General features: G+C 39.5%; 1 protein-coding gene across 8 annotated transcripts in view; it reads right to left on the bottom strand.

The window, feature by feature from the left end:
- LOC137654723 (uncharacterized) overlaps positions 1-22379 on the bottom strand; it is an 87990-nt gene extending 65611 nt beyond the window's left edge. For 7 of the 8 annotated variants that reach the window (XR_011046701.1, XM_068388625.1, XM_068388621.1 and 4 more), the window contains exons 1-5: positions 22295-22379; positions 11330-11457; positions 8233-8406; positions 1365-1494; positions 624-847 (exon numbers count right to left, since the gene is read on the bottom strand). Coding sequence is in view for 7 of the 8 variants with exons in the window: in XM_068388625.1 (XP_068244726.1) it covers positions 624-847; positions 1365-1494; positions 8233-8406; positions 11330-11392 (591 nt within the window). In the remaining variant the exon portion in view is untranslated. Of the gene's footprint in view, positions 1-623; positions 848-1364; positions 1495-8232; positions 8407-11329; positions 11458-22278 lie in introns of all 8 variants that reach the window. The other variant, XM_068388620.1, reaches the window with a different exon arrangement.
- Between the last annotated feature and the right edge of the window lie 2114 nt (positions 22380-24493).

The raw sequence follows: 24493 nt of genomic DNA, 5'->3' as shown, positions 1-24493 counted from the left end.
ACTGTACAGTACTATTTGACTACCATGAATATATTGCCTGGCGCTCCTTGGTCCTATCTTGGGTAGAGAGAGAGGGGGCTTAGGCACTGATCATATGTATATATGGTCAGTCTCTAGGGCACTGCCCCTTGCCTCTGCCATTAATGATCAGCCTTTAAACCTTTAAACAAATTCCTTTCTCTCTTAAAGTAATAAAAACAAGTACTGTACATAGCACTAGAAGCAATCAATTATATTCTTTAGATGAGATAATGGAAGGAAAATTAACATACAAGTAAAAATTGTGTTTTAAATAGATGTGCAAATTAATGTCTAATGAGTGAGCATTATTTCACATATGAAGAATCCCATATAAAAGATGATTGGTTTGGATTCTTGTAAGAATAAAGAAACAAAAATATCAAAATATATTTTTCTAGATATATAACACACTCTCTTGTGGAGTATTTAGTGAAAAATATATTCCGACACAAACTTTTATTTTCTTGTAGGATTCAAGTACCTACAGGTATCTAAATTTTCCAAAAATGTATATTTTTATGAGCAAAAATGTACTAACCCTGCATGGGTACCTTTAACATACAGCACTCAAAAGAAATCTTGAATCAACACAATCAACTTACATTGGTAAGAGGCGGCGGGGGATGGGACTGAGGCGGCGGAGGGGCAGACATGTCAGGTCTGGGAGGTCGAAATACTAGTGGTCTTGGGCCTCTGGGCCCACTCCCAGGTCTTGGTCCCATCAAGCCAGGGGCAGGGTTTGGTCTCGGTCCACGTGGACGTTGGAGGCTCTGGCTTTTGCGGTGGCTATGCTCCATAATAATGTGCATAATTCTTCCAACGGCCACTGAGATATAAACCAAGCTTTCATTACAAAAAGTGAAAATAAATGCTTATCACAGGAATATGAATGAGAAAATGAAAATCTACTCCATACATTTTATTCTAGAACTTAGCACTAAAACAAAAGATTCAAGTAAAAGAAAGGCTTTAAAATCCTAAAAAATCAAAATAGTTCTTAATAGACAATTTTTTCCTTTCTTTAAATGCAGACTAAAATTCTCCTTCCTTTTACAATTACAACCCATTTCCATTAAAATCAGACAATTTCTAAGTGAAGATGATTTAATCAGCAGTTGACCAAAGATAAAATTACAGTAATATTAAATTATGAAAACCCAGGTATCAATCTCAATGCCTCTTTTCATTATAGACTTGTTTTAGGATTCTCTCTATCATGATAGGATATTTAGTTTAAATCAAAACTTTCTTAATGGAAGAACTGATCATTGGTTTTAAGAAAATAATCAATATTGTATGATTTAATCGAACCAAAGTTATAAGTAAATATTACAGTAACACACCTTTCACATCCTGCTGATTCACAGCTTGAATATGTAGATACAACGGTCGGTCACTTGGATTTTTACTGGGGTTCTTTAATTCATCTTGGCTCATGTAACGACCACGTGTGGAAACAGCAGCGCCTGACATCTGAAAGTGAGCATTACAGATTTCAAATTCAAACCAACTAATTCTCTATCTTCCTCTTATGGCTTTTGGGCCTCACCAACATCCCCTATATCTTAGCTAGTCTCCAGAAGTTTACTGCAGTTTCAGTAACACTTGGTGCTTTTACAAGACAAGGGGATTAACTGTCTCCTACCCTCCTCTTTAGCTAGCTTTAGTGACACCAAAAAGGAAGACTTCTGTTGCTTCTACCACCTAAGTAACTTATGTGAATTGATAGTGAAGAAGCTGTTTTCTCAGCTGGGGTCACACAACCTGTTACCCCGTTATCATCAGAGTTAAGAACAACATACTAGCAGCATCACCATAAGGCCTAAAAATTTTATCAACTTTTAGCCATATCATTATGAAACTCCTATAATGATTATATTGCTTCTACTTGAACCTGTGGCGACGTCTACCCCAATATAAAGATTACCCATTTTCACTCATTGCAAATCGCCTCCCCCTCTGGGAACCACTTGGAAGGCAATTAACTAGTCGCTGATATGACGCAACTCCTACTTTTCAGTTTCTCATCAAGTGGCGTCTCAAGAGGTCTTTATTTCACCCCATAAACAAAATCGATTTTCAGTTGTTCATTATACACTTAGAAAATCCCAATGCGATTTGAATTTTTCCTGGCTTTGTGAAAAGTAAACATATCCGGCTATCGACCGCAGTGTCGTGTTTGTGTGTTTGGAGGCGCATAGAGGAAGATGGTTCACTCCCGTTCCTTTTTTTGAAGTTATGTCAGCTGTTAGTTGACAGCTTTGAATACAAACAGAGTAACTTAATGTTTAGTAATGTCTTTACTATACAGTATTCCCTCAGCTATTGTGAACGTTCCATTCCAGGAACCCTGTGATAGCTGAGAAATCGAGAAGTAGATGCAAACCATCTTCAGTATATTTTTCATTATTTTTTTTTTCTATTTTCTTTATAAATCTAAGCTTTTATAAACCCTACTAACACACTTATAACTCCATTACACACTCTTAAAACACTCTTTAAGCGAAAACTTCCTTTTACTGTATCCACATCCTAATGTATACACAAATAAAAACTAGAAAAGCACTCAGAGCTCAGACCTCCGCCACAGCAGCTTATTTCTTAAAACTATCGTGCCTTTCCCAGAATCAATTGATCATTTCCAGCTCTTTACATAAAGAGTTTAAAATCCCTGTGAGTTTCATTACTTTACAATTAAAATTGGGGCCATGTGGTTGATGACCGGAATTTACTTACTTAATTTTGAACTCAAAAACTATTATTGATTAAAAATTAAAATATGAATATTAAACTGATCTGCCCTCAGACACCTGCAATATACAGTCAGCCCTCTGTCTTTGTGGGGATCAGGTAACAGAGGCACTCGCAATGAGCAAAAATCTGCGCATAATTGGTGCCCCGGTGTTAATGAACTCTAGCTTCTCATTAACAACTATTCACTGGCTACGTGCAGTTGCCTAACATAACAGATACTGTAAAGGGATTTTGACGTAGGAAAAATCTATTTTTGGGCTCGAGCCATGTCGTCCTGATGGAAGTTCCTTCTGGCAACTTCTACAGTATAATATTTCTGCGATTGATATTACAAGAGAATTATCGTCAGGTATCACAGGGTTCTAACCCCCGGAAACGACTATCCGAAGATATCGTGTATAATCAGGGACGTATCCTAAGATAACCATAGATATCTGCACCCTAAACAGACCTTACCCAGTCTAATCCACTAAGGCGAAGGATAAGTAAGGAGCCGTTACACATCCTATCACCTTCCAGTGCCCCTATACGTTCCTGCTTCTCATTCCTTTGAACGCAGCTGATGGCTACAGTGCGGTTGAGTAATTTTATGATAAAGTAAAGTACAAACCCATATTTTTACATCCCTTCCTTAATAAAATACTATAACATTAGATAAACTTCATCTAAATTTCCTTCTATTATTTTCACAATCATACCATACTTGCATAAACCAAGGTATTTCCCCCAATTTTGGGGGGTAGCCGACATCAAACAAATGAAACAAAAAAGGGGACCTCTCCTCTCTACGTTCCTCCCAGCCTGACAAGATACTCAACCGAGTTCGGCTGGTACTGCTAGGGTGCCACAGCCCACCCTTCCCCGTTACCCACCACAGATGAAGCTTCATAACGCTAAATCCCCTACTGCTTCTACCTCCGCGGTCAACCAAGGCATGCTCTCTTGCCTCTCTCACATCTATCCTCCTATCACCCAGAGCTTCCTTCACTCCATCCATCCAGCCAAACCTTGGCCTTCCTCTTGTACTTCTCCCATCAACTCTTGCAATCATCACCTTCTTTAGCAGACAGCCATTTTCCATTCTCTCAACATGGCCAAACCACCTCAACACATTCATATCCACTCTAGCTGCTAATTCATTTCTTACACCCGTTCTCACCCTCACTACTTCGTTCCTAACCTTACCTACTCGAGATACACCAGCTATACTCCGAAGACACTACATTTCAAACACATTCAATTTCTGTCTCACCGTCACTTTCATTCCACACAACTCCGATCCATCGACACAGTTGGTACAATCACTTTCTCATACAGAACTCTCTTTACATTCATGCCCAACCCTCTATTACTACTCCCTTAACTGCCCCCAACACTTTGCATCCTTCATTCACTCTCTGACATACATCTGTTTCCACTCCACCATTTGCTGCAACAACAGACCCCAAGTACTTAAACTGATCCACCTCCTCAAGTAACTCTCCATTCAACATGACATTCAACCTTGCACCACCTTCCCTTCTCGTACATCTCATAGCCTTACTCTTACCCACATTAACTCTCAACTTCCTTCTTTCACACACCCTTCCAAATTCTATTACTAATCGGCCAAGCTTCTCTTCTGCGTCCGCAACCATTACAGTATCATCCGCAAACAACAACTGATTTACCTCCCATTCATGGTCATTCTCATCTAACAATTTCAATTCTCGCCCCAGCACTCAACATTCACCTCTCTCACCACTCCATCAACATACAAGTTAAACAACCACGGCGACATCACACATCCCTGTCTCAGCACCACTCTCACCGGAAACCAATCGCTCACTTCATTTCCTATCCTAACACATGCTTTACTACCTTTGTAGAAACTTTTCACTGCTTGCAACAACCTTCCACCAACTCCATATAACCTCATCACATTCCACATTGCTTCCCTATCAACTCTATCATACGCTTTCTCCAGATCCATAAACGCAACATACACCTCATTACCTTTTGCTAAATATTTCTCGCATATCTGCCTAAGGGTAAAAATCTGATTCATACAACCCCTACCTCTTCTAAAACCACCCTGTACTTCTAAGATTGCATTCTCTGTTTTATCCTTAATCCTATTAATCAGTACTCTACCATACACTTTTCCAACTACACTCAACAAACTAATACCTCTTGAATTACAACACTCATGCACATCTCCCTTACCCTTATATAGTGGTACAATAGACGCACAAACCCAATCTACTGGTACCATTGACAACACAAAACACATATTAAACAATATCACCAACCATTCAATTACAGTCACACCCCTTTCCTTCAACATCTCAGCTCTCACACCATCCATACCAGATGCTTTTCCTACTCTCGTTTCATCTAGTGCTCTCCTCACTTCCTCTCTTGTAATCTCTCTCTCATTCTCATCTCCCATCACCAGCACCTCAATCCTAAATCCTGAAAACTTGACTATTCAATTCTATTATAAGTTTAATGTTATATAATTTAGATATAATCAATTTTGAATTTAATATTAATTCCCTCTACTCTCTCAACATTAAATTTCAATCTATAGGACTTTAATCAACATTTGGTAAAATATCATATAATATTCTATCTTCCATTGTCCCTTCTTTTCAGTTTGCTTTTCATTTCTGTTATTCACACATTTTTATTGATCATTATACCCTTTCTTATTGGGTACTCTCCTTATTCCTTATTGCCTTTTCTCAATATTTCCAACAACATTTTGTGAGTTTATTCTATTTAATGCAGGTATTGTATAGACAAATTTACAACATACATACATACATACACATACCAAGGCACTTCCCCCAATTTTGGGGCGTAGCCGACATCAACAATGAAACAAAAAGGGGACCTCTACTCTCGACGTTCCTCCCTGTGGCCCCGGGGGCATAAAAACAATTAGAATAGCGCCAAAGTTACCCCTGCGTGTCGTAAGAGGCAACTAAAAGGGACGGGACGAGGGGGCTGGGAACCCCCTCACCTATATATAATCCTGCGAGATGTCATTTACAACATAAAATATGGATATTCTTTCCAGTCTCCGAGAGATGTAGGTAGTATTACAAGCTCTACCGGCAAAACATCTGGCCTATTCTATTTCTGACTATGCTCCACTCAAACCATACATCAATTTGTTTGTTTTATAAAGAAATGTTTTTCCTCAATCTCTCTTATTTCTTAATGGATAAAGTTGAACACTTTTAAAAAGAAATCTCTTTAAACATAGCATAAGCTCAGAACACGAGATATTGTAGGTTCGGCTCTACCTTTCGTTACTTTTCAATCTCGCTAAACATAGCATAAGCTCAGAACATGAGATATTGTAGGTTCGGCTCTACCTTTCGTTACTTTTCAATCTCGTTAAACATAGCATAAGCTATAAGATCTTGCAATATTTTACGTTCTGCTCAACATTTCATATTTTTAAAAATTGGATTAAAAACATTACGGTCCGAAACAGTGATCACGAAGAAAAAAGTTGAAAGCTTTGATTAATGAGCTAGCGGAACTAGCTGAAAGGGAAATTTCATTTCTTTTTTGACCGTGGTGCTTCATAGTAAAGAATCAAAATTAGAGTTTGTCAAATTTCATATCATGTGATAATTATCTTAAATTTTTCTTTTTAAAGAAAAGGACAAATAAAGAGGTTACCGATTATTGTATATTGTATATAAATTTTAATTTTATTTGTTCTTCATTGAAATAATAATTGTACTAATAGTAAATGATTCAAGCATATGAGAGAGAGAGAGAGAGAGAGAGAGAGAGAGAGAGAGAGAGAGAGAGAGAGAGAGAGAGAGAGAGAGAGAGAGAGAGAGAGAGAGAGAGAGAGAGAGAGAGATATTCATACATACATACATACATGAGAGAGAGAGAGAGAGAGAGAGAGAGAGAGAGAGAAATCTTTTCTTATAAATGAAATGCAAATTTAAATTTTTCTTTAAACATTATATATTGTATATCAAATATCACTTAAAACATACTGAATGTATGAATCTTTTTTAGTCATCTGTAATATCAGAATTTCTATACAAAGGGTTTATCATTTATCAATGAATAGTTTATAAGTATTAGCTTTATAGTTCTCATGTATTCTGTATATTTCTCCTCTCTACATTATGCTTGTGCAGGGAGGGAAACACAGCGAAGACCGGGTGCAAAGAAGCGCGGTCTGTCCTAACCACATGGAATACGAATTTTCTTTAAATATTACGCAGATATCTGTACCACGAGAAACCGAAACCATGAAGACGGAGGGCTGACTGTAAAGAAGAGTCCGCAATATAGATTTACATACAATATATTCATTGGGAGGAACGTAGAGAGTAGAGGTCCCCTTTTTGTTTTTGTTTCATTTGTTGATGTCGGCTAACCCCCAAAATTGGGGGAAGTGCCTTGGTATATGTATGCATGTATATTCATAATTCCACAATGTACAGAGGGAGCGATACGTGAACTACACAATGGTGAGGGATTACTGTATTTTGCATTGTTTGTGTTTAGTTCAGGGTAAATCTAGAAAATACTGAGAACATTACACTAACTTCTCAAGTTTTGCCTAATTTTTTCTTGCATTATCATCACTAAATACTCAACCTTTCGGCTTTTAGGACCCCAAAGTTTCGGATAGTAGATGCGTCTGTCAACCTTCTAATACTTTTATAGCAGCGGGAATATTCAACCAAGATTACTTTCAACACAATTTCAGGAAGCTAACGGTTCACGTTGTGAACGGCGGAGAGCCCGGCATAATTTGGATTTTTCACTTTGTGTATTTTTTCTGGCTGCTAGCACATTTTCTTGCCAATGACTTCTATGCTTAGAGGCATAAAGTGTGTAAGTTACTAGAATCAATTTTTGATGGTTCCTCTTCTTCTTCGTCATCTTTAGATGTTAACAAAGACTGTTACTTCCCCATTTCTTTTCTTCACCACTCCACCTCAATCTGCGTGGGGCAACCAGCAATATGAACATATGGGGAGTTTTATATATATATATATATATATATATATATATATATATATATATATATATATATATATATATATATATATATATATATAAAATAGGAGGAATTATGCGGTTTCATTGACTAATTAGTTACAAGGAGAGAGAATGGGTAATTTCTATTTTGTAGACATCAACACAGCTTTGAGTAGAAGCAATATGAACATCAGGTGAGTGAGTATAAAGGCAATAAATTTTATCATCAAAATGCTGTTTTTCATATAATTGCATACTTCTACACAAGTTCAAACCCCATGAACTGATCCAAAGGTTTTGGTTTAAAGATATAAAACTAGAATAACCTGACTTTCACCAAGTGCAACTTTACAAAGAGACTATTAAAGAAATTCAATGCAATGTACAACAACTTGAGCCTTAGTTCATAACAATCCTCAAGTCATAAGAATGAAAACACTAGCCTACCTTGCTGATTTCTTCTTGCGTCGATGACCTAGTGAGAAAGTTTCTTGCGCTCATGGGGGCATCATTGATGACTACCTCCTCAATGAAGAGGTCACTTGACTTACTGCTTTTGTTTTTGTTCTTGTGCAGCTCAGATGGTTTGAGCTGACCGGATGCAACCAACATAGCTGTTACCTGTTTGAGTAGCCAAATTGTAGTAACATTCAGTTATTGAAATATGATTTACTAATTTCTGATAAAAAAAGGTTTAATATTGATTGAATCACAATATCACAAATTAAGTGATTTGTATTTTTCCTAACTATACAAACCCGAGACGTTTAAATGTGGCTCACGGATGGTAGAGGTTTGTGACACGGCAAGACTGACCATATACTGTGTATATAGGATTAGCATCCAAAACCCCTCTCCATCAAGCTATGACCAAGGAGTGCCAGGCAATGGCTACTGATGATTTAGCAGGTAGCTCCACATGCCCTCCCAGACCTCTATCCCTAGCTCACAAGGATGGTGAGGTTGCAGATACTACTAAAAACTATCGAGGTTGAGCCAGTCTCAAACTCCTGTTCAAGAGACTGCCAAGGAGGGATGTTTCCAATAGGCTACCACAACCCTTATGACTTCAGGAAAGCTTTTTGCTAGAACTCAGTTGTTGAAATTTATAACAAGGTGTCCGTAGTTACTGGTGGGGAAGCCACTCCCACCAACCCAGCACACTGAGTAGCCACTTTAACCTTACCTTAGGAATTATTATCATTATTATTATTATTATTATTACTTGCTAAGCTACAACCCTAGTTGGAAAAGCAAGATGCTATAAGCCCAGGGGCTCCAACAGGGAAAATAGCTCAGTGAGGAAAAGAAAATAGGAAAAATAAAGTATTTTAAGAAGAGCAACAATATTAAAATAAATACCACTTTATAAACTATAAAAACTTTAACAAAACAAGAGGAAAAGAAAAAGATATAAGAGAACAGTGTGCCCGAGTGTACCCTCAAGCAAGAGAACTCTAACCCAAGACAGTGGAAGACCATGGTACAGAGGTTATGGCACTACCCAAGATTAGACAGCAATGGTTTGATTTTGGAGTGTCCTTCTCCTAGAAGAGCTGCTTGCCATAGCTAAAGAGTCTCTTCTACCCTTACAAAGAGGAGTGTGGCCACTGAACAATTACAGTGCAGTAAGAAGAATTGTTTGGTAATCTCAGTGTTGTCAGGTGTATGAGAGCAGAGGAGAATATGTAAAGAATAGGCCAGACTATTCGGTGTGCGAGTGTGTAGGCAAAGGGAAAATGAGCCGAAACCAGAGAGAAGGATCCGATGTAGTACTGTCTGGCCAAACAAAAGACCCCATAACTCTCTAGTGGTAGTATCTCAACGGGTGGCTGGTGCCCTGGCCAACCTAATTGTGAGTAGATGAGGCAGAAAGTGTAACTTTAAAGAACTCAGGTTTGTATGGTTAGGATAAATACAAATTGTGATTTGTTCCTACACAAATACAAACCCTTAATCTTTAATACGAGACTTATCCTCTATTTTATCCTTAATCCTATTGAGGATGCAATCTTAGAAGTACAGGGTGGTTTTAGAAGAGGTAGAGGATGTATGAATCAAATTTCTAGTTAGGCAGATATGCCAGAAATATTTAGCAATAGGATTGCGTTAGTGGATCTGGAGAAACCGTATGATGGATTTGATAGGGAAGTGATATGGAATGTGATGAGGTTATATGGAATTGGCCAAGGAATGTTCCTGTGAACAAGCAAGCAGTGCCGAACATCTAAATGCGTGCGAACATGAGGATGCACCTCAACCAATGAAAAGTGGTCTTCTATAGAAAAGAGCAACTGCTCAGTCGTCCTCTGCGATGGGAAGAGTCCAGAGATCCAGCCTTGGACGAAGTGGATGAGCACCATGTGATTGCAGTTAGTGAAGGTTCCCAGGGGGAAAATGGAGGCCCCCTTGTTACTCATGCATGCAGGAGGGGCAGCAGTCACAGGAAAAGAGCCCTCTCTTCATCATTGGGAGGTGGTTAGCAACAGAGGGAAAGGTCAAAATCCATCTGGGAAGAGAGGGAGGTTAAGGCTGCTTCATTTCTTTACCAGCAGCTCTTCACTGGTGGCGCCAAAGCTACCAAAGGCAAGGACCTGTCATCAACTGCACCAACAGGAGGTCAAGCCAGTCACTTCTTCAGCCAGGGCAGTAGGGGTTACAAGTACAGCAGATTAAGAAGTCCGGGCTAAGGCTCACAGCAGTGTTTCTTTTGAAGGAATGTCCTCCAAACCGAAGGGAGGCCACAGCGTCCTTAGTCCTTAGGAGCATCACCATCTGTATCATCGGGCATGACATGAGGTGCAGGACGGGAAATACCTGGTTCTCTAGAGGAATTAGATAATGCCAACTCACACACAACTAGAAAACAATTAAGTTCTGGATCGTCCTCTTTCTTCGTACTTCTGCCAAAGGTAGGAGAGGGAAAACCGAAAGTAGAATAGTAGGGGGCAAAAGAAGAGTTCTAGCGGACTTCTTTGACCTCGAGGAAGAAACCTAGGATGAAGTATCTTGCTCGACTTCTTCCTTCGCTTCCTGTAATAAACCCACTGCGGAGATGGCCATTCTGTTCCCTGCAGTTATGGCACAAGGAATAAGGATCTACATTGATCCTGATCATAATGGTGCCGCACTTTAGGCCAGGAACACCTTGGCTGGTCTGCATGCCTACATATGGTTTCTAAATCAGCCAATTTAGAGAAAACTGAGAATATATACGTACAGCTTGACAGCTGTCAAAGTGGCTACCTGCTAATAACTACTGACCCCTAATTATAAATTCTAACAGCTTATTTCCAGCTTTATTGAAATCCTACTCCTATTAAAGGACAAGGGTTTGAATTCAGGTAGGAACAAACATCTCTTAAGTCTATTACAGAACAAATACTTGGAGGAAAAGAAATTACATAGCCATAAAATTTCAATAAGGCAAACTTAAATACATTTAAATCTACAAAATATGAGTTTATATGACGAACTTGTACAAGAAATCTCAAGAAAACTTTCCCGAGTGACTTATTATGAGCCTGTGAATTGCGATACAAACCTTTGCTGCTGCTTCTTGAGCAGCCTTCAAACTAGCTGCAGGTCTGGTGACCTTCATACTCATCTAAAGTGTAGGACGGACAGCCCAGGTAGTAACCAGGTCTGGATCAACATATCAAGTTGATAAACCTGAAAGATTTTCCCATTATTAATTTTTTTTCACTACCTCACACAAGCAAAAATACTCATTCTATAATTATCAAATTTTTATCCTATACAGTATATTGTATGCCTAAATTAAATCTATGCTCAATTGAAAGTGTATCTTGAAATTTAGTCCTGACCTATCATACATACATAAATCCAGGAATGAATGATTGAATAAATGATTGTTGATTATTTGGCATCATAACATCAATGGTCATTGATGACGATGGGAGTATGATTAATAACGAATAATTAATTCAAAATGAAAAAACAAAGAAATGAATAAATAACTATGATGAAACATTTAAAATTTCATATACCATTTAAAAAAAAAAGAGTAAGAAAGCAAGCTTCCCATATGAACTAAAAAATGCCACTGACATATAAAATGTTTCTCTCAAGAATTTTGTTGAGGATGTACCTGACATCCTCTTTACAAGATTCAGAGAGAAATCATTCTCTGATGTCCCCAAGAATGGGACATTCAATAAGTAAATGCCTAACAGTCAGGGAAACCAAGTAATCAACGCAAGTCATCAAGTACTCGTGTTCAGCGTGTGCCCAATTCTAAGGCGACAGAGGACAGTTTCCCACCTTCTAGGCATATTATCAAATTTCCATGGAGGTTCTGTATAGCATTTGTGATCTTCATTTTATTTTGATCACCTGAATTCCAGTAATATAAACCTATAGCTATTTATAGGGGATATTACTTTCGGCGAAGTTGGAAGACGAACCACCAGACTTTTAGCAAGGGTTAACCATCCACCCGTTAGCTAGCAGGGGGAGGGCGGTAGACTGCTAACCCGCTCACTCACACACCTGGTCTGAGTAAACACTTTTGCTTGCAGGTAGGACTTCTAGGGGGATATGTGCTGGCAGGCCAAGCTGTATAAATAGCTACAGGTTTGTATCGTTAGGAAAAATACAAATTACTTCCAAATTTGTCCTTTGTTCCAACACTTATACAAACCATTCACTATTTATAGGGGATGACGTACCCCTTAGAAGGGTGAAAGACAACACCAACTGGCTTCTTGGCACTGACCGGGGTTTCTCCGTAAGTGCTCCGCACGTAGCTGGTAGAAACCCTACACCTCACTAAACACCGTGCTAGGCATGGCCAGCGGCCTACACACACTGTGTGCCTGTGATACTAGCAACGTGACAGTCTAGGTAAGAGTTCTCCAAGTAGTAGGAATCTTCCGAGGGTACCATAAACATTACCCAATTCCTGTAGCTCGGTTTTATCTGCATATGGGTGAGACCAGCTTGTAGAGGTGCTGTTCCCCAAGAGAGGGTAAGACGAAAGAAAGAAAGACCCAGCAGCAGCCTTTCGCTGCCGAATCCGAGAGGAACTTTTCCTCCCGAAGGTGCACCAGGAACTTCGATATTGTTGGAATAGTGGCATCGAGGGAAGACATACCCCTTCCATGACACCAACCACAGAGGACAGTCCACTTAGCCTAATAGAATGAAGCTGAAGATCATCGAAGGTGTCCAGCCATCCTTCTTACAACTTGTTGCGAAAATCCTCTCTGAGTGAGGAAGTGCTCGAGAGTGTCCAGGCGTGAGGTTGTAGCGAAGCTACGGCTTTGTGGAAGAGGTTCGCGTCTGGCTGTTTGAGTAGATCGTGTCGTGGAGGGAGTTATTTTGGAAGTTCTGTCAGGAATTGCAGAAGGTCTGAGAACCACTCTGCGTGATGCCATAGCAGAGCTAGGAGAGTCATAGAGAGATTGTCGGATGTTCTGGTCTTGCTGAGTACTCTTCTCATCAGACAGAAAGGGGGAAAGGCATAGATGTTGTCCCACTGTTGTTGGATTGCATCTTGCCAAAGAGCCAGGGGATCCGGGACTGGGGAGCAGTAAAGCGGGAGCCTCAAGTTCAGGGACATTGCGAACAAGTCCACAGTCAGGGAACCCTACATAGTCAGGACTTTATTGGCTACTGGATGTTTCAAAGACCACTCAGAGCCCACTATCTGAATAACTCAGCTCAGATTGTCACACTTCTCTTGCCTGGAATGAACCGAGCGGATAGGGACACTGAGCTGTCTTCTGGCCATCTCAGTATCTCTACTGCTAGAGGGCATAGGGGCTGCCGAAAAGTACCGCCTTCTTTCTTTATGTAAGCCACTACTGTGGTGTTGTCACTCATCAACATCACGGAGTGACCCAGCAGGGATGGCTTCTTTGAGACTGGTCGTAGTTCCAGGGGAACCATCTCGATGTGGGCGAGATGGAACAATGCCGCAAATGAGATCTCTCTCGACGACTGATAACCTCGACTTAGGCTATGATGTAAAGTATTCCCCCGAGGAGTTGGATGTACCATCCTCCTCTTCTGTTTGTTCGTCATTACTGGTGTCAACTGCACCTGTGAGAAGTGAAGTTCTGTTGGCATTATGCACCCGACTCAGCCGTTCCTCACTTCCTCTTGAGGGGTGAGACGATCATCTTAGAGGAAGACAGACTATGTTGGATTGGACCAGTGGACATAGACCTAGGATCAGACGGAGGGGAGGGTCTAGACAGGGGAGCTGACCTCTTCAGAGGAATCCTCGGCATGCTGGCAATTGACTGCGCAAGAGGAATTACACCCCATAACGGCCTGATGCACTGTCTTGACCAGGGGATTAAACCAGGAGGATTACTTCCCAAATGCAGTACCAGCCGGAAGATCCCTCGGAAGGCTGAGTGGTGCTGAGGGTCTGGGTTTAGGAACCTGTAAAGATGTAAGATTAGGATCCTTACCTGGTAAAATTGTCACTGGCATACATTAAGCTCAGACTTGGATGAACCAGGGGCTCTAGACATAGAAGGTTGCTGGACCTTCGAAGGTTCCCTCTTGGAAGGGAACTGGACCAGGCGTCCACCATGCTGGAGATCCTTTGGAAGTAGCTGATCTCCAAGGGAATGAAGAGGCTGCTTCTCAGGTAGGGAGACACTGGGACATGAAACAGTAGAAAATGGCCTAGCCCTAGGGGAACAAGTCTCCCTAGGGCATGAAAGCTCATGACTATACCTATTAACAGGAGGCTCCTCTTGACGGAGTGGAGATCGCTGACGTGGGAGGGGAGAACTCTCAAGGGAAGTACGAAGGGAGTCATCTCTGTGGTGATCACGAGTTGGCCAAGTGTACTAACTACTGAGCTGGCAAGCAGCGATCACGAGCTGACCTGCGAGGGTTAAAATAGGGAAAGTGACAATTTTGCTTTAGCGTGCAACGATGTAGTCTTGGCAATCAGCACTTTCGACCCGGAAGGCGACTAGGTGAAGCAGAGGAACTAGGTGAACGACGAGGAGCTGGCGAATGATGAGTTGGTGAACAGCAAAGAGCTGGCGAACGATGAGTTGGTGAACAGCAAGGAGCTGGGGAACGATGAGTTGATAAACAGCAAGGAGCTGGCGAACGGCGAGGAGCTGGCAAACGGCGAGAAGCTGGCGAACGACAAGGAGCTGGGGAACGGCGAGGAGCTGGGGAACGGCGAGGAGCTGGGGAACGGCGAGGAGCTGGGGAACGGCAAAGGGCTGAGGAACATTGAGGAGCTAGCGAACGGCCTGAAGGTGAAAGCCTGTGAACTGCAGGATGACGAGCAGCCGGCGAACATCGAACAGTTGGTGAGTGACCAGCAGCTCTGGAGTGACGATCGACTGGCGAAAGCCACATGGCTGGCAAACAGCGAGTCAACAGAGAATCCAGAGAAGCAGGTGAGAGACAAGTACGTGCTGGCTGATGGCAAGATTGCCGATGACGATCTCACAATGGCGAGAGACAAGGCGACGTGAAAATCTCTAGATGAAGAATGACGATCTCGAAGTGACGAGGGACGGTCAAAGGGTGACGAGTGATGAACAGCTAAAGTATGACGAAATGCTGAAGGTGAACGTCTAGCGGGCGAGGGAAATCGTCGGTCCTTGGAGTTACTGAAGAGACGTCTCCTGACAGGAGGCGAAGGAAAACGTCAAGAGCGTTAAGGACTACGCTACCAGGGAGCTCGTTGACGACAGTGAGGTTCTTCCGTAGAGGTGAAATGCTCCGCAGGAAGAGGCATCAGAAGAGAGGCACGCTGGCGTTTGGAAGGTCTCTGGAACAGGGTCTCTAGGGGGACCTCACTCTCAAACGAGAGATGCCCACCCGCAGGAGAGACCTGCCTCGGACTTTGCTCCACCCCCAACAGAAGAATCGCCTCAGCATGGGGGAGGGAGCGCAGTCTTTGGCAACAGCAACAGCAGCAAGCAAAGGTGAAGGACAGGATCTATTGGCGTTCAAGGTAGAAGACACTCCGTGATCACGCTGTACCACAATTGATGGTGAAAAGGGCTCCACCTCACAGGAAGTCGGTGTATGCTTCCTCTCAGCACCAAGTTGAAGGAGTACCAGCAACGCCTCCTTCGATGGGGGACCGGTCATACCCAGCGATGGCCAAACCTGCAATACATCAGAGAAAGAGAAGGCTCCACTCGAGGGGAGGGGCAGAACTGCTTCTCTAGGGGAAGCAGTCCTGTCCCTTGAAACCTGATGTTGACCCGGTGTTAGCAGGTCTACAATTCTACTCAATCGTTCCCAGAGGGAGATTGATCAAGCAGGAGTTTCAGGAAGTGATCCGGGGGTCAAGGTAGGAGTCCAAAGTTTCTTTGACTTCGAGGAAGACCGCGAAGACAAAGAATCTCTCTTGGACTTTTTCTTGCGCCAGAGCCCAAGCCTCTACCACTGGGAGGCAGACCACTCCCGGCATTCAGGACAGGTGTTGTCCTGATCACAACGCCGCCCTCGGCAGTACGGACACTACGAATAAAAGTCTGTACCAACAGAGGACATGAAAGTCCAGGAGTGGTCCTCAGGTCCTAGATTATTCCACATGAGGACAGTCAAGGAGAAAACACAAACATGCTGAAAAGAAATATCTTAAAAAGCAATCAAATCAACAATGGCAAGTCAAAAAAAGGAGAGCGGCAACGTCCATTCTCCCCCGAGCCAAAGCAAGCAAAAGTGGTTACTCAGCCTAGGTGTGTGAGTGAGCGGGTTGGCAGACTAACCCCCAACCGCCGCTAAACAGCAGGTGAGTGGTTAACCCTTGCTAAAAGTCTTATGGCTCGTCTTCCAGCTTCGCAGTATAAGCCACTTACAAGAACCTTATATTTTTCTAATGGTTTATCTGGTTTTTTTCAAGGATTTCTGACCATTATTATTGCTGCAAATCACTTGTTTTTGGTGCTTCTCCACAAAAAAAAAAAAAAAACCCAGTTTCCCACTAGGATCCCCCATATCTGTTATTGGTAAAATTATACTATAGATTAGTACAAAACAGTAAATAGTTTGGAGTATATAAGACTGCAGTATTACTTTGTGTATCTTACAGTATTTTGAACATTTCTAATAATGAATAGTGGGGAAAATCGAGATTTTGAATTGAGGCGAGTCGACTACTATAACTGAAAAGCTATGGCTTTGCACTAGGTATCGTCATCGATAATATTTTAAATATCTTAACATATACAGTGTACCAGTCTTATTATATATTATACTGTATATATCAACTTCTTTAATTTTGTTGTTTTTGCCAGTCACTGTCATCAAAAAGCAGTCATCGTAATTAAAACTTAGGAATAGTAATGAAACACAGTCAAATCACTGAAGCTTTTGTTTGCAAGGACTTTCAGACACATAGAAAATGTGAGTGCTGGCTAGTTAGTCATTTCTCTCTAGGGTTAATAGGGGCTTAGCCATAATAACTTACGTATCGATCGATTAAAATGTGAAGTATTTCTCACTCTAACTCTATTTTTTGTTTACATTTATGAGACTGATGGCGAGTTATTGGCACTGTACATGCCTTACTTGCGTTTGCTTGTGCAAGTTGGTTTGTTTTTTTGTATGACGTAATAATTACCGGGCTTTTTTCAATCAACTACGAGCAACAGCCAGTTTTTTCCACCCTCCCTTTCAGTTTTAGCTTGAACATCATTACATAAAGATGTCTCCAAGAGGGAAGTTTTATCTATTTCAAAATTTAATGTAATTTAACCCTTTTACCCCCAGGCTCTTTGGAAATTTCCAACCCTTAACCCCCAAGGGGTTATTTTTTTCCAAGCACATTTTGCAGTATATTTTTTTTTAAATTGCTCTAACAGCCTTGATTTTTGTCATAGAGAGGTCAGGTTGGTCTCATTCTTTTGGAAAATGCCTGAATTTTTTCAAAAATTTATCAAAAATATGAATAAAAATATTTTAATAGCATTTTTTTGCAAGGACGTACCGGTACGTCCATGGGGGTAAAGGGATGGGTTTTGTGAAACGTACCAGTACGTCCTTTGGGGGTAAAAGGGTTAATCTATGCAGGCAATTGAATATGATGAAAACGATCTCCGTTCAGCGTATAGCTATTAGTGCTCATGTGAAAGTAAAAAATATCCTCGAAATAGTGACCCACGAGGCTGGTGTGCGAGGCACATTCAAGCCCAGCTTGCTAGAACATAGGAGCAGAGAGATTATGTTTATTTGCGAGCGAAGCGAGCCACGGAAAGAGTAAAATTCATTTGAACAACATGAATTGAATCAGAGAATTGCGATACTTTAATTTTCATCCACTTACATGAACTATTTATTTTTCCAACCGGTTATCTTGTGTTAATTTTGCATTTCTGACCATTATCATTGCTGAAAATCACTCGTTTTTGGCATTTCCCCACCCAAAAAACCGTGTTTTCCACAGGTGTTTTCCAAAACTGTCTAAGGGGTTCAAAAACTCATGAATGAGTGGTTTTCCCCAATAATCATAGCCAGAAATGCATAAAACACATGCTAGTGACTAGGATAAATATATGTTTCATGTACTTGGCTAGAAATGAAAGTATCATATATTTAGCTTTAATCAAGCATATGTATTTACCTGTATGTTGATATGCTTAATCAAAATTCACTTATTTATTGGTCTCTACTCCACAGAAGCTCGCTGCAATTGAGATTTAACATTATCTTATTGCCCCTATGCTCTGGAGATTGGAAAACATTTAGCCCCATGCATTAGCCCCACGGCCTAGTATTTTGGTGTTATTTTAATTAACCCTTTTACCCCCAAGGTATTTGGAACTTTCCAACCCTTAACCCCCAGGCAATTTTTTTTTTCAAGCACATTTTGCAATATATTTTTTTTTAATTGCTCTAACAGCCTTAATTTTTGTCATAGAGAGGTCAGGTTGGTCTCATTCTCTTTGAAAATGCCTGAAATTTCTCAAAAAATTATCAAAAACATGCAAAAAAATTGTAAATAGCAGTTTTTTGCAAGGACGTACCGGTACGTCAATGGGGGTAAAGGGATGAGTTTTGTGAAACGTACCAGTACGTCCTTTAGGGGTAAAAGGGTTAAGTAATTATTCACGCAGTTGATTTCTAATTCAGTTCAAACAGATATATGTTCCAAATTCAATCTTGCTCGATATGATAAAACAGAAAAACAAATTCAATCACTTTTCTATCATTATACTTGAAAAAATTGTGTAACAACTTGATAAAATCACTGATATGCAAACTTGACAAAAGGATGAATACACACTTAATTACGGGTAGAGTTGTAACTTTGCACTGCAGCATCTGAGCGAACATTGGGCTTGGCTTCCGTTTCCCAATATCAAAATAAATACACTACTAGTAGTTAATTCTAATAGCCAGGCCTTCTAAGCTTTATTCCAACTGTTACCAACTTGTGGAATGATCTTCCTAATCGGGTAGTTGAATCGGTAGAACTTCAAAAGTTCAAAGTTGGAGCAAATGTTTTTATGTTGACCGGGCTGACAGGAGTCTTTTTATTGTTTATATATGACAAATTTGTTTTTGACGTTGTTAATAGTTTATATATGGCATATCTATTTTGACGTTGTTACTGTTTTTAGAATGATTTATTGTTAGTTTGTTCCCATCATTTATTTATTTCCTTATTTCCTTTCATCACTAGGCTATTTTTCCTTATTGGAGCCCTTGGGCTTATAGCATCTTGCTTTTCCAACTAAGGTTGTAGCTTGGCTAGTAATAATAATAATAATAATAATAATAATAATAATAATAATACTGTACCAGACACTCGTTTTTACCTCAACCTAACTTTAGTAACATATATAAAATATGAGCTTTAATTACATTGTATATTCCAATATTGAAATTAAATAACCCAAGAGATTTAGAATATAAAACATTAGGCCCTTTATTCTATTCAAACAAGTAACTTGCAACCAAAGCATGTACGGAGGGAAAAGGTTCCCGTGGCATGAGCTTCAGTGCCCATAGGAGCAAAATGGTAATTTTTCTTTATTTATTAAAATCCATAATTTTGTTAGCCCTTTTACCCCCAGGCTATTTGGAACTTTCCAACCCTTAACCCCCAGGGGTTATTTTTTTTCAAGCACAATTTACAGTATATTTTTCTTAAATAGCTCTAACAGCCTTAATTTTCATCATAGAGAGGTCAGGTTGGTCTCATTCTCTTGGAAAATGCCAGAAGTTTCTCAAAAAATTATAAAAAAATATGCAAAAAAAAAAAAAATGTAAATAGCAGTTTTTTGCAAGGACGTACCGGTACGTCCATGGGGGTAAAGGGATAAGTTTTGTGAAACGTACCAGTACGTCCTTTGGGGGTAAAAGGGTTAATAGTGGTGTACAGTACGTACATGTGTAGATCGTTGGGTTACCAGGCTTGCTGCCCACATAAAAAAAAACGAGAATCCTTCTTATTCGTCTGCATCGTCACCCATATTTTACTGTATCTGCGAGTACGTTGGTTAATAAACTAACTAAGTAGTCTTTGCTCAACCATGACTCGCTGTGCTTGCAATCAAACTATTTAATTGCTACTCTGTTCTAGAAAGCAGTACATGCTATGCTACGTGCGTTAGGCGTGTGGATGAGTATTTTGGCAAACAAAAAATCAGTGACCCAACCACCTACACACTACCCCTAGTAGGTATATGGGATTCAAAATAACGTATTTGCAAAGATCTTTTCAATTATGTGAGTTCCAATGTCCTACCTAATATTGTACTATTGTATAATAACACCTTGTTATCATGTGGAGTATGAAAACTCACGAATGGGCGGTTTGTCAAAAATATTCACATTCAGAAACAGATAAAGAACAAGATAACGAGTAGGATAAACATACGGTTCACTGGGGTGTATGTATGATAGCGGCCACCTGTATGTATTATTATGTCTAACTTAGAATACGGCAGTGTAAGGGGGGTCGCAGGGGGGCGTTAGCCTCCCCCCCGTTAGGTAAGTAGGTAAGGACACGGCTTTGTAGGTTAGGTTAGGGGGGAAAGTTTAGGTTAGTTGACGTCCCTTTTTAGTCCACAAGGGAGGAACTGGCCACTGACATACAAAGGCCCCCAGACGGTTTGTCAAAAATATTCACGGTCAGCACAAGATAATTAGGAAAAAAATATCGTTCATTTAACTGGGTATTAACTACCGTATATTTACCGAGAATTTTCCAAAAGGATAAAATATGAGCCCATGCACAATAATTCACTATAACATTCTCAGGTTTCATCAATGTTTGGAAAACAACATAATTATTTACATTTTTGTTAAATGCACCTAAGTGGCTTGGCCTTTAAAACAGGCTTCTTGCAAATGCAGATGATGCTACTCTCTTTGCTTTACAAACAAAATGCACACAAAACGAACAACACAAATGCATTTTTAAGAGAAATCCCATTTAGCGTAAATTTATAGTACATTATGAATAAAATGATTGGTCCAAATTGCATTACGTATATGCAAAATGAGAGCTTATAAACAAACAATTATTTGGCAAATAACTATTCTAAAGTATAACCACGTAGGCAATGTTTTCTGGCAAACTAGGCTAAAGAAATACATCTATAAACGAGTACCATTCACTTTAAAACTAGCCAGGCTATTAGAAACTCATCTACCCTAGACCTTCTAGCTTATGGCTATTACGTTTAAATTACAATCTAGTCTATTTTAAGGATGTGGTAGCCGGATGGTAGTGTCCTTGCCTGGTGAATGCCAGACTGAGGTTCGAGACCCGCTTAAACTCCTTATTTCCTTTGGTCGCTGCAATCTCACCATCCCTGTGAGAAGGATGAGGGGTTTGGGGGAGTCATCAGCAGCCATTGCCTAGCCCTCCTTGGTCCTAGCTTGGGTGGAGAGGGGGCTTGGGCACTGATCATATGTATATATGGTCAGTCTCTAGGGCATTGTCCAGCTCGATAGGGTAATGTTACTGTCCCTTGCCTCTGCCATTCATGAGCAACCTTTAAAACCTTTAGTGTAGTCCTAGAACCCGTACCCTACGAAAGAGCCTGTAACCTCATTAAAATTCTATAATTTATAAAAGACGATCAGAAACGAGCTGTAATCAGTTTAACTAATCACAGAACAGAGGATACAAAAACCTAGCGTACATAAACACGGTCAAATAGGCTAAAATACGGCTAAATAAGGTAAATGCTCGTCTTTCCTGGGTATACTAGGTAGACCTAAATGCCTAAGGTAGCCTATGAAAATGCTAGTAAAAATGCGATTTGGTGAACAACGTAGCGTGCATAAACACGGCTAAATATACTAAAACACGGCTAAATATGCTAAAACACGGCTTAATAAGCTAAATTATCTCTTTCCTGGCTAGACTAAGTAGACTTCATGCCTAAGGTTGCCTATGAAAATGAAAATAAAATCATAAAAATGCGATTTTGTGATTCTTCTTGTACGTCTCATAAGTCTTCGTTGTGTTACGATTAATTAATTGATCATCAATCAACCCTTTCTATAAATACTCACTGGGAATGGTACTTACAAATGTTCGCTTACAAAAAAACAAATTCCTTGTTTACGGCCTTATTGCAAATCGCAATAAATTACGGGTGACCGGAAGACTGTTTACGCACTGTTGCCAGATCTACCTTATTCATTAACCCTCCTGACTGTTTTATTAATCTTCCTAATTGAACCAATTTATTTATATATTATACATTATTTGAATTATTCTAAATAGATAATAATGAAATTTTATTCTATATGATATTTTTAGTTTTATAATACTCATCTGAAGAGATGGCAGATGAGGGCTGAAAATCAGTGTGGAATTTCAATCCACATTATTTAGTTTTTTTTCTGTAAGAAAAACTCCTAACACCATTTCTGTATGAATACTAAAAAAAATAGATTTTATATGTTAAGAAATATTTTTTTTCAATACTCTCTGGTACTTATCCAATATTTTTCTTATTATCTCATTAACAGCTGAACTTTGGTATTCCTTGTGTCGCTTTATTAGTTATCTTTTACAACGAACTTATAGATTATATATGTACGAGTATATTGCAGATAATAAAGAACGCAGTATACATTCATACACTTATATGATAATATATTCAAGATTAAAAGAGGTATTTTTATTTTAAAAATGTCGAGAGTTGTTTGCACGTTGGGAGGTGGTAACGCTGATGCAGCTCCAAGGTAAAGAATCGGAATCCTTTTTATGAGTCACTTAACAGATTAAACTCTCTATTTTAGGATTGAGTCATTTATAGATTCCTGAATTCTTTTATTAGCGTTGATTTTTTTTACAAATTTCGTATATTAATACAAGTAAATAATTTGGTTAAATTGTTGAGTAGCGGAAGTATAAATTCAAGTGTCCTTTTACGACTAGTTGGAAAAATGATCGACCAAATTGCAATGAAATCAAGGCCCAAAAGAAAGCATTAAACATAAAGTGATGGTTCATCATCTTTAAAAGTATGCAAAGTACGCAAATAGGAGGCAATGGAAATTACCAGAGTGTACGTATTAGGCGGGGATACACACATAAGCTATCCCTCTTTATAATAAAGAACAAGTGTCTGCATATATATATATATATATATATATATATATATATATATATATATATATATATATATATATATATATATATATATATATATATATATATATATATATGTGTGTGTGTGTGTGTGTGTGTGTGTGTGTGTGTGTGTGTGTGTAGAGAGAGAGAGAGAGAGAGAGAGAGAGAGAGAGAGAGAGAGAGAGAGAGAGAGAGAGAGAGAGAGAGAGAGAGAGAGAGAGAGAATATTTCGTAGCATTAAAACTAGCAAAACTTTACACAAAATGTCTGCAAGGCTGTTTGGTACCGACAGCTTGGAAAAACTACTAATTCACAAAAAAGGAAGCCACAGAGGACCTGAAAAAATTGCTTCCCAATAAATTCGCTGCCAGTAATGTATAGAATATGTACAAAGATGATATTAGACCGAATAGAAAGATAGCCAGATTTTAATCAACTAAAAGAGCAGGCAGGCCTTAGAAGTGGGCATTCAACAACTGACCATATCCATGGAATTAACAAGCATATAAAAAAATCAACAAAGTACGACAAACCACTATGTGTGGCTTTTATAAACTATGAGAAAGCTTTTGATTTTGTCAAAACATAAGCAGTAATGAAAACTATTCAAAAAAATGGAATATAAGAATCTTATGTCAGAACACTTGAAAAAACTCCATACGGGAAGTAGTGCCTACAGCAATTCTAAAACTACACAGAGATACTGAGAAAAATCCAATTGAGAAAGGAATTACTCAGGGAGACCCCCATCTCTCCTAAATTAATCACAGCAGGCCATATTTCAAAATTGGGAAATGTAGGAATCCACATCCTTAGAAACTTAAGATTTGCAGGAGACATAGCTCTGTTTAGTGAATCGTGTGAGAAAATGTAAAAAAAGATAGAAGATTTGAATAGAGAAAGAAATGCAGGACTGAAAATGAATGAGTGAAACTAAGATAACGTTCAATGGTAATGCAGAGAGACAACAAATAGGGTTATGGACGAATCCCTAGAGATTGTTACTTTGGACAGACAGTAATTGTTTTCCCAGGACATGAGACCGAAATTAAAAGAAGAATAAGCGTGGGATAGAGAGCTTTTGATAAACAAAATGAGATTGTGAAAATTAAAATGCCACTTTCTCTAAAAAGAAAAATATCTAAT

Source organism: Palaemon carinicauda, chromosome 15 (assembly GCF_036898095.1).
Source record: "Palaemon carinicauda isolate YSFRI2023 chromosome 15, ASM3689809v2, whole genome shotgun sequence".
Taxonomy (NCBI): Eukaryota; Metazoa; Arthropoda; class Malacostraca; order Decapoda; family Palaemonidae; genus Palaemon; species Palaemon carinicauda.
The sequence above is the reverse complement of the archived record's forward strand: the minus strand, read 5'-3'. Positions and strand labels throughout refer to the sequence as shown.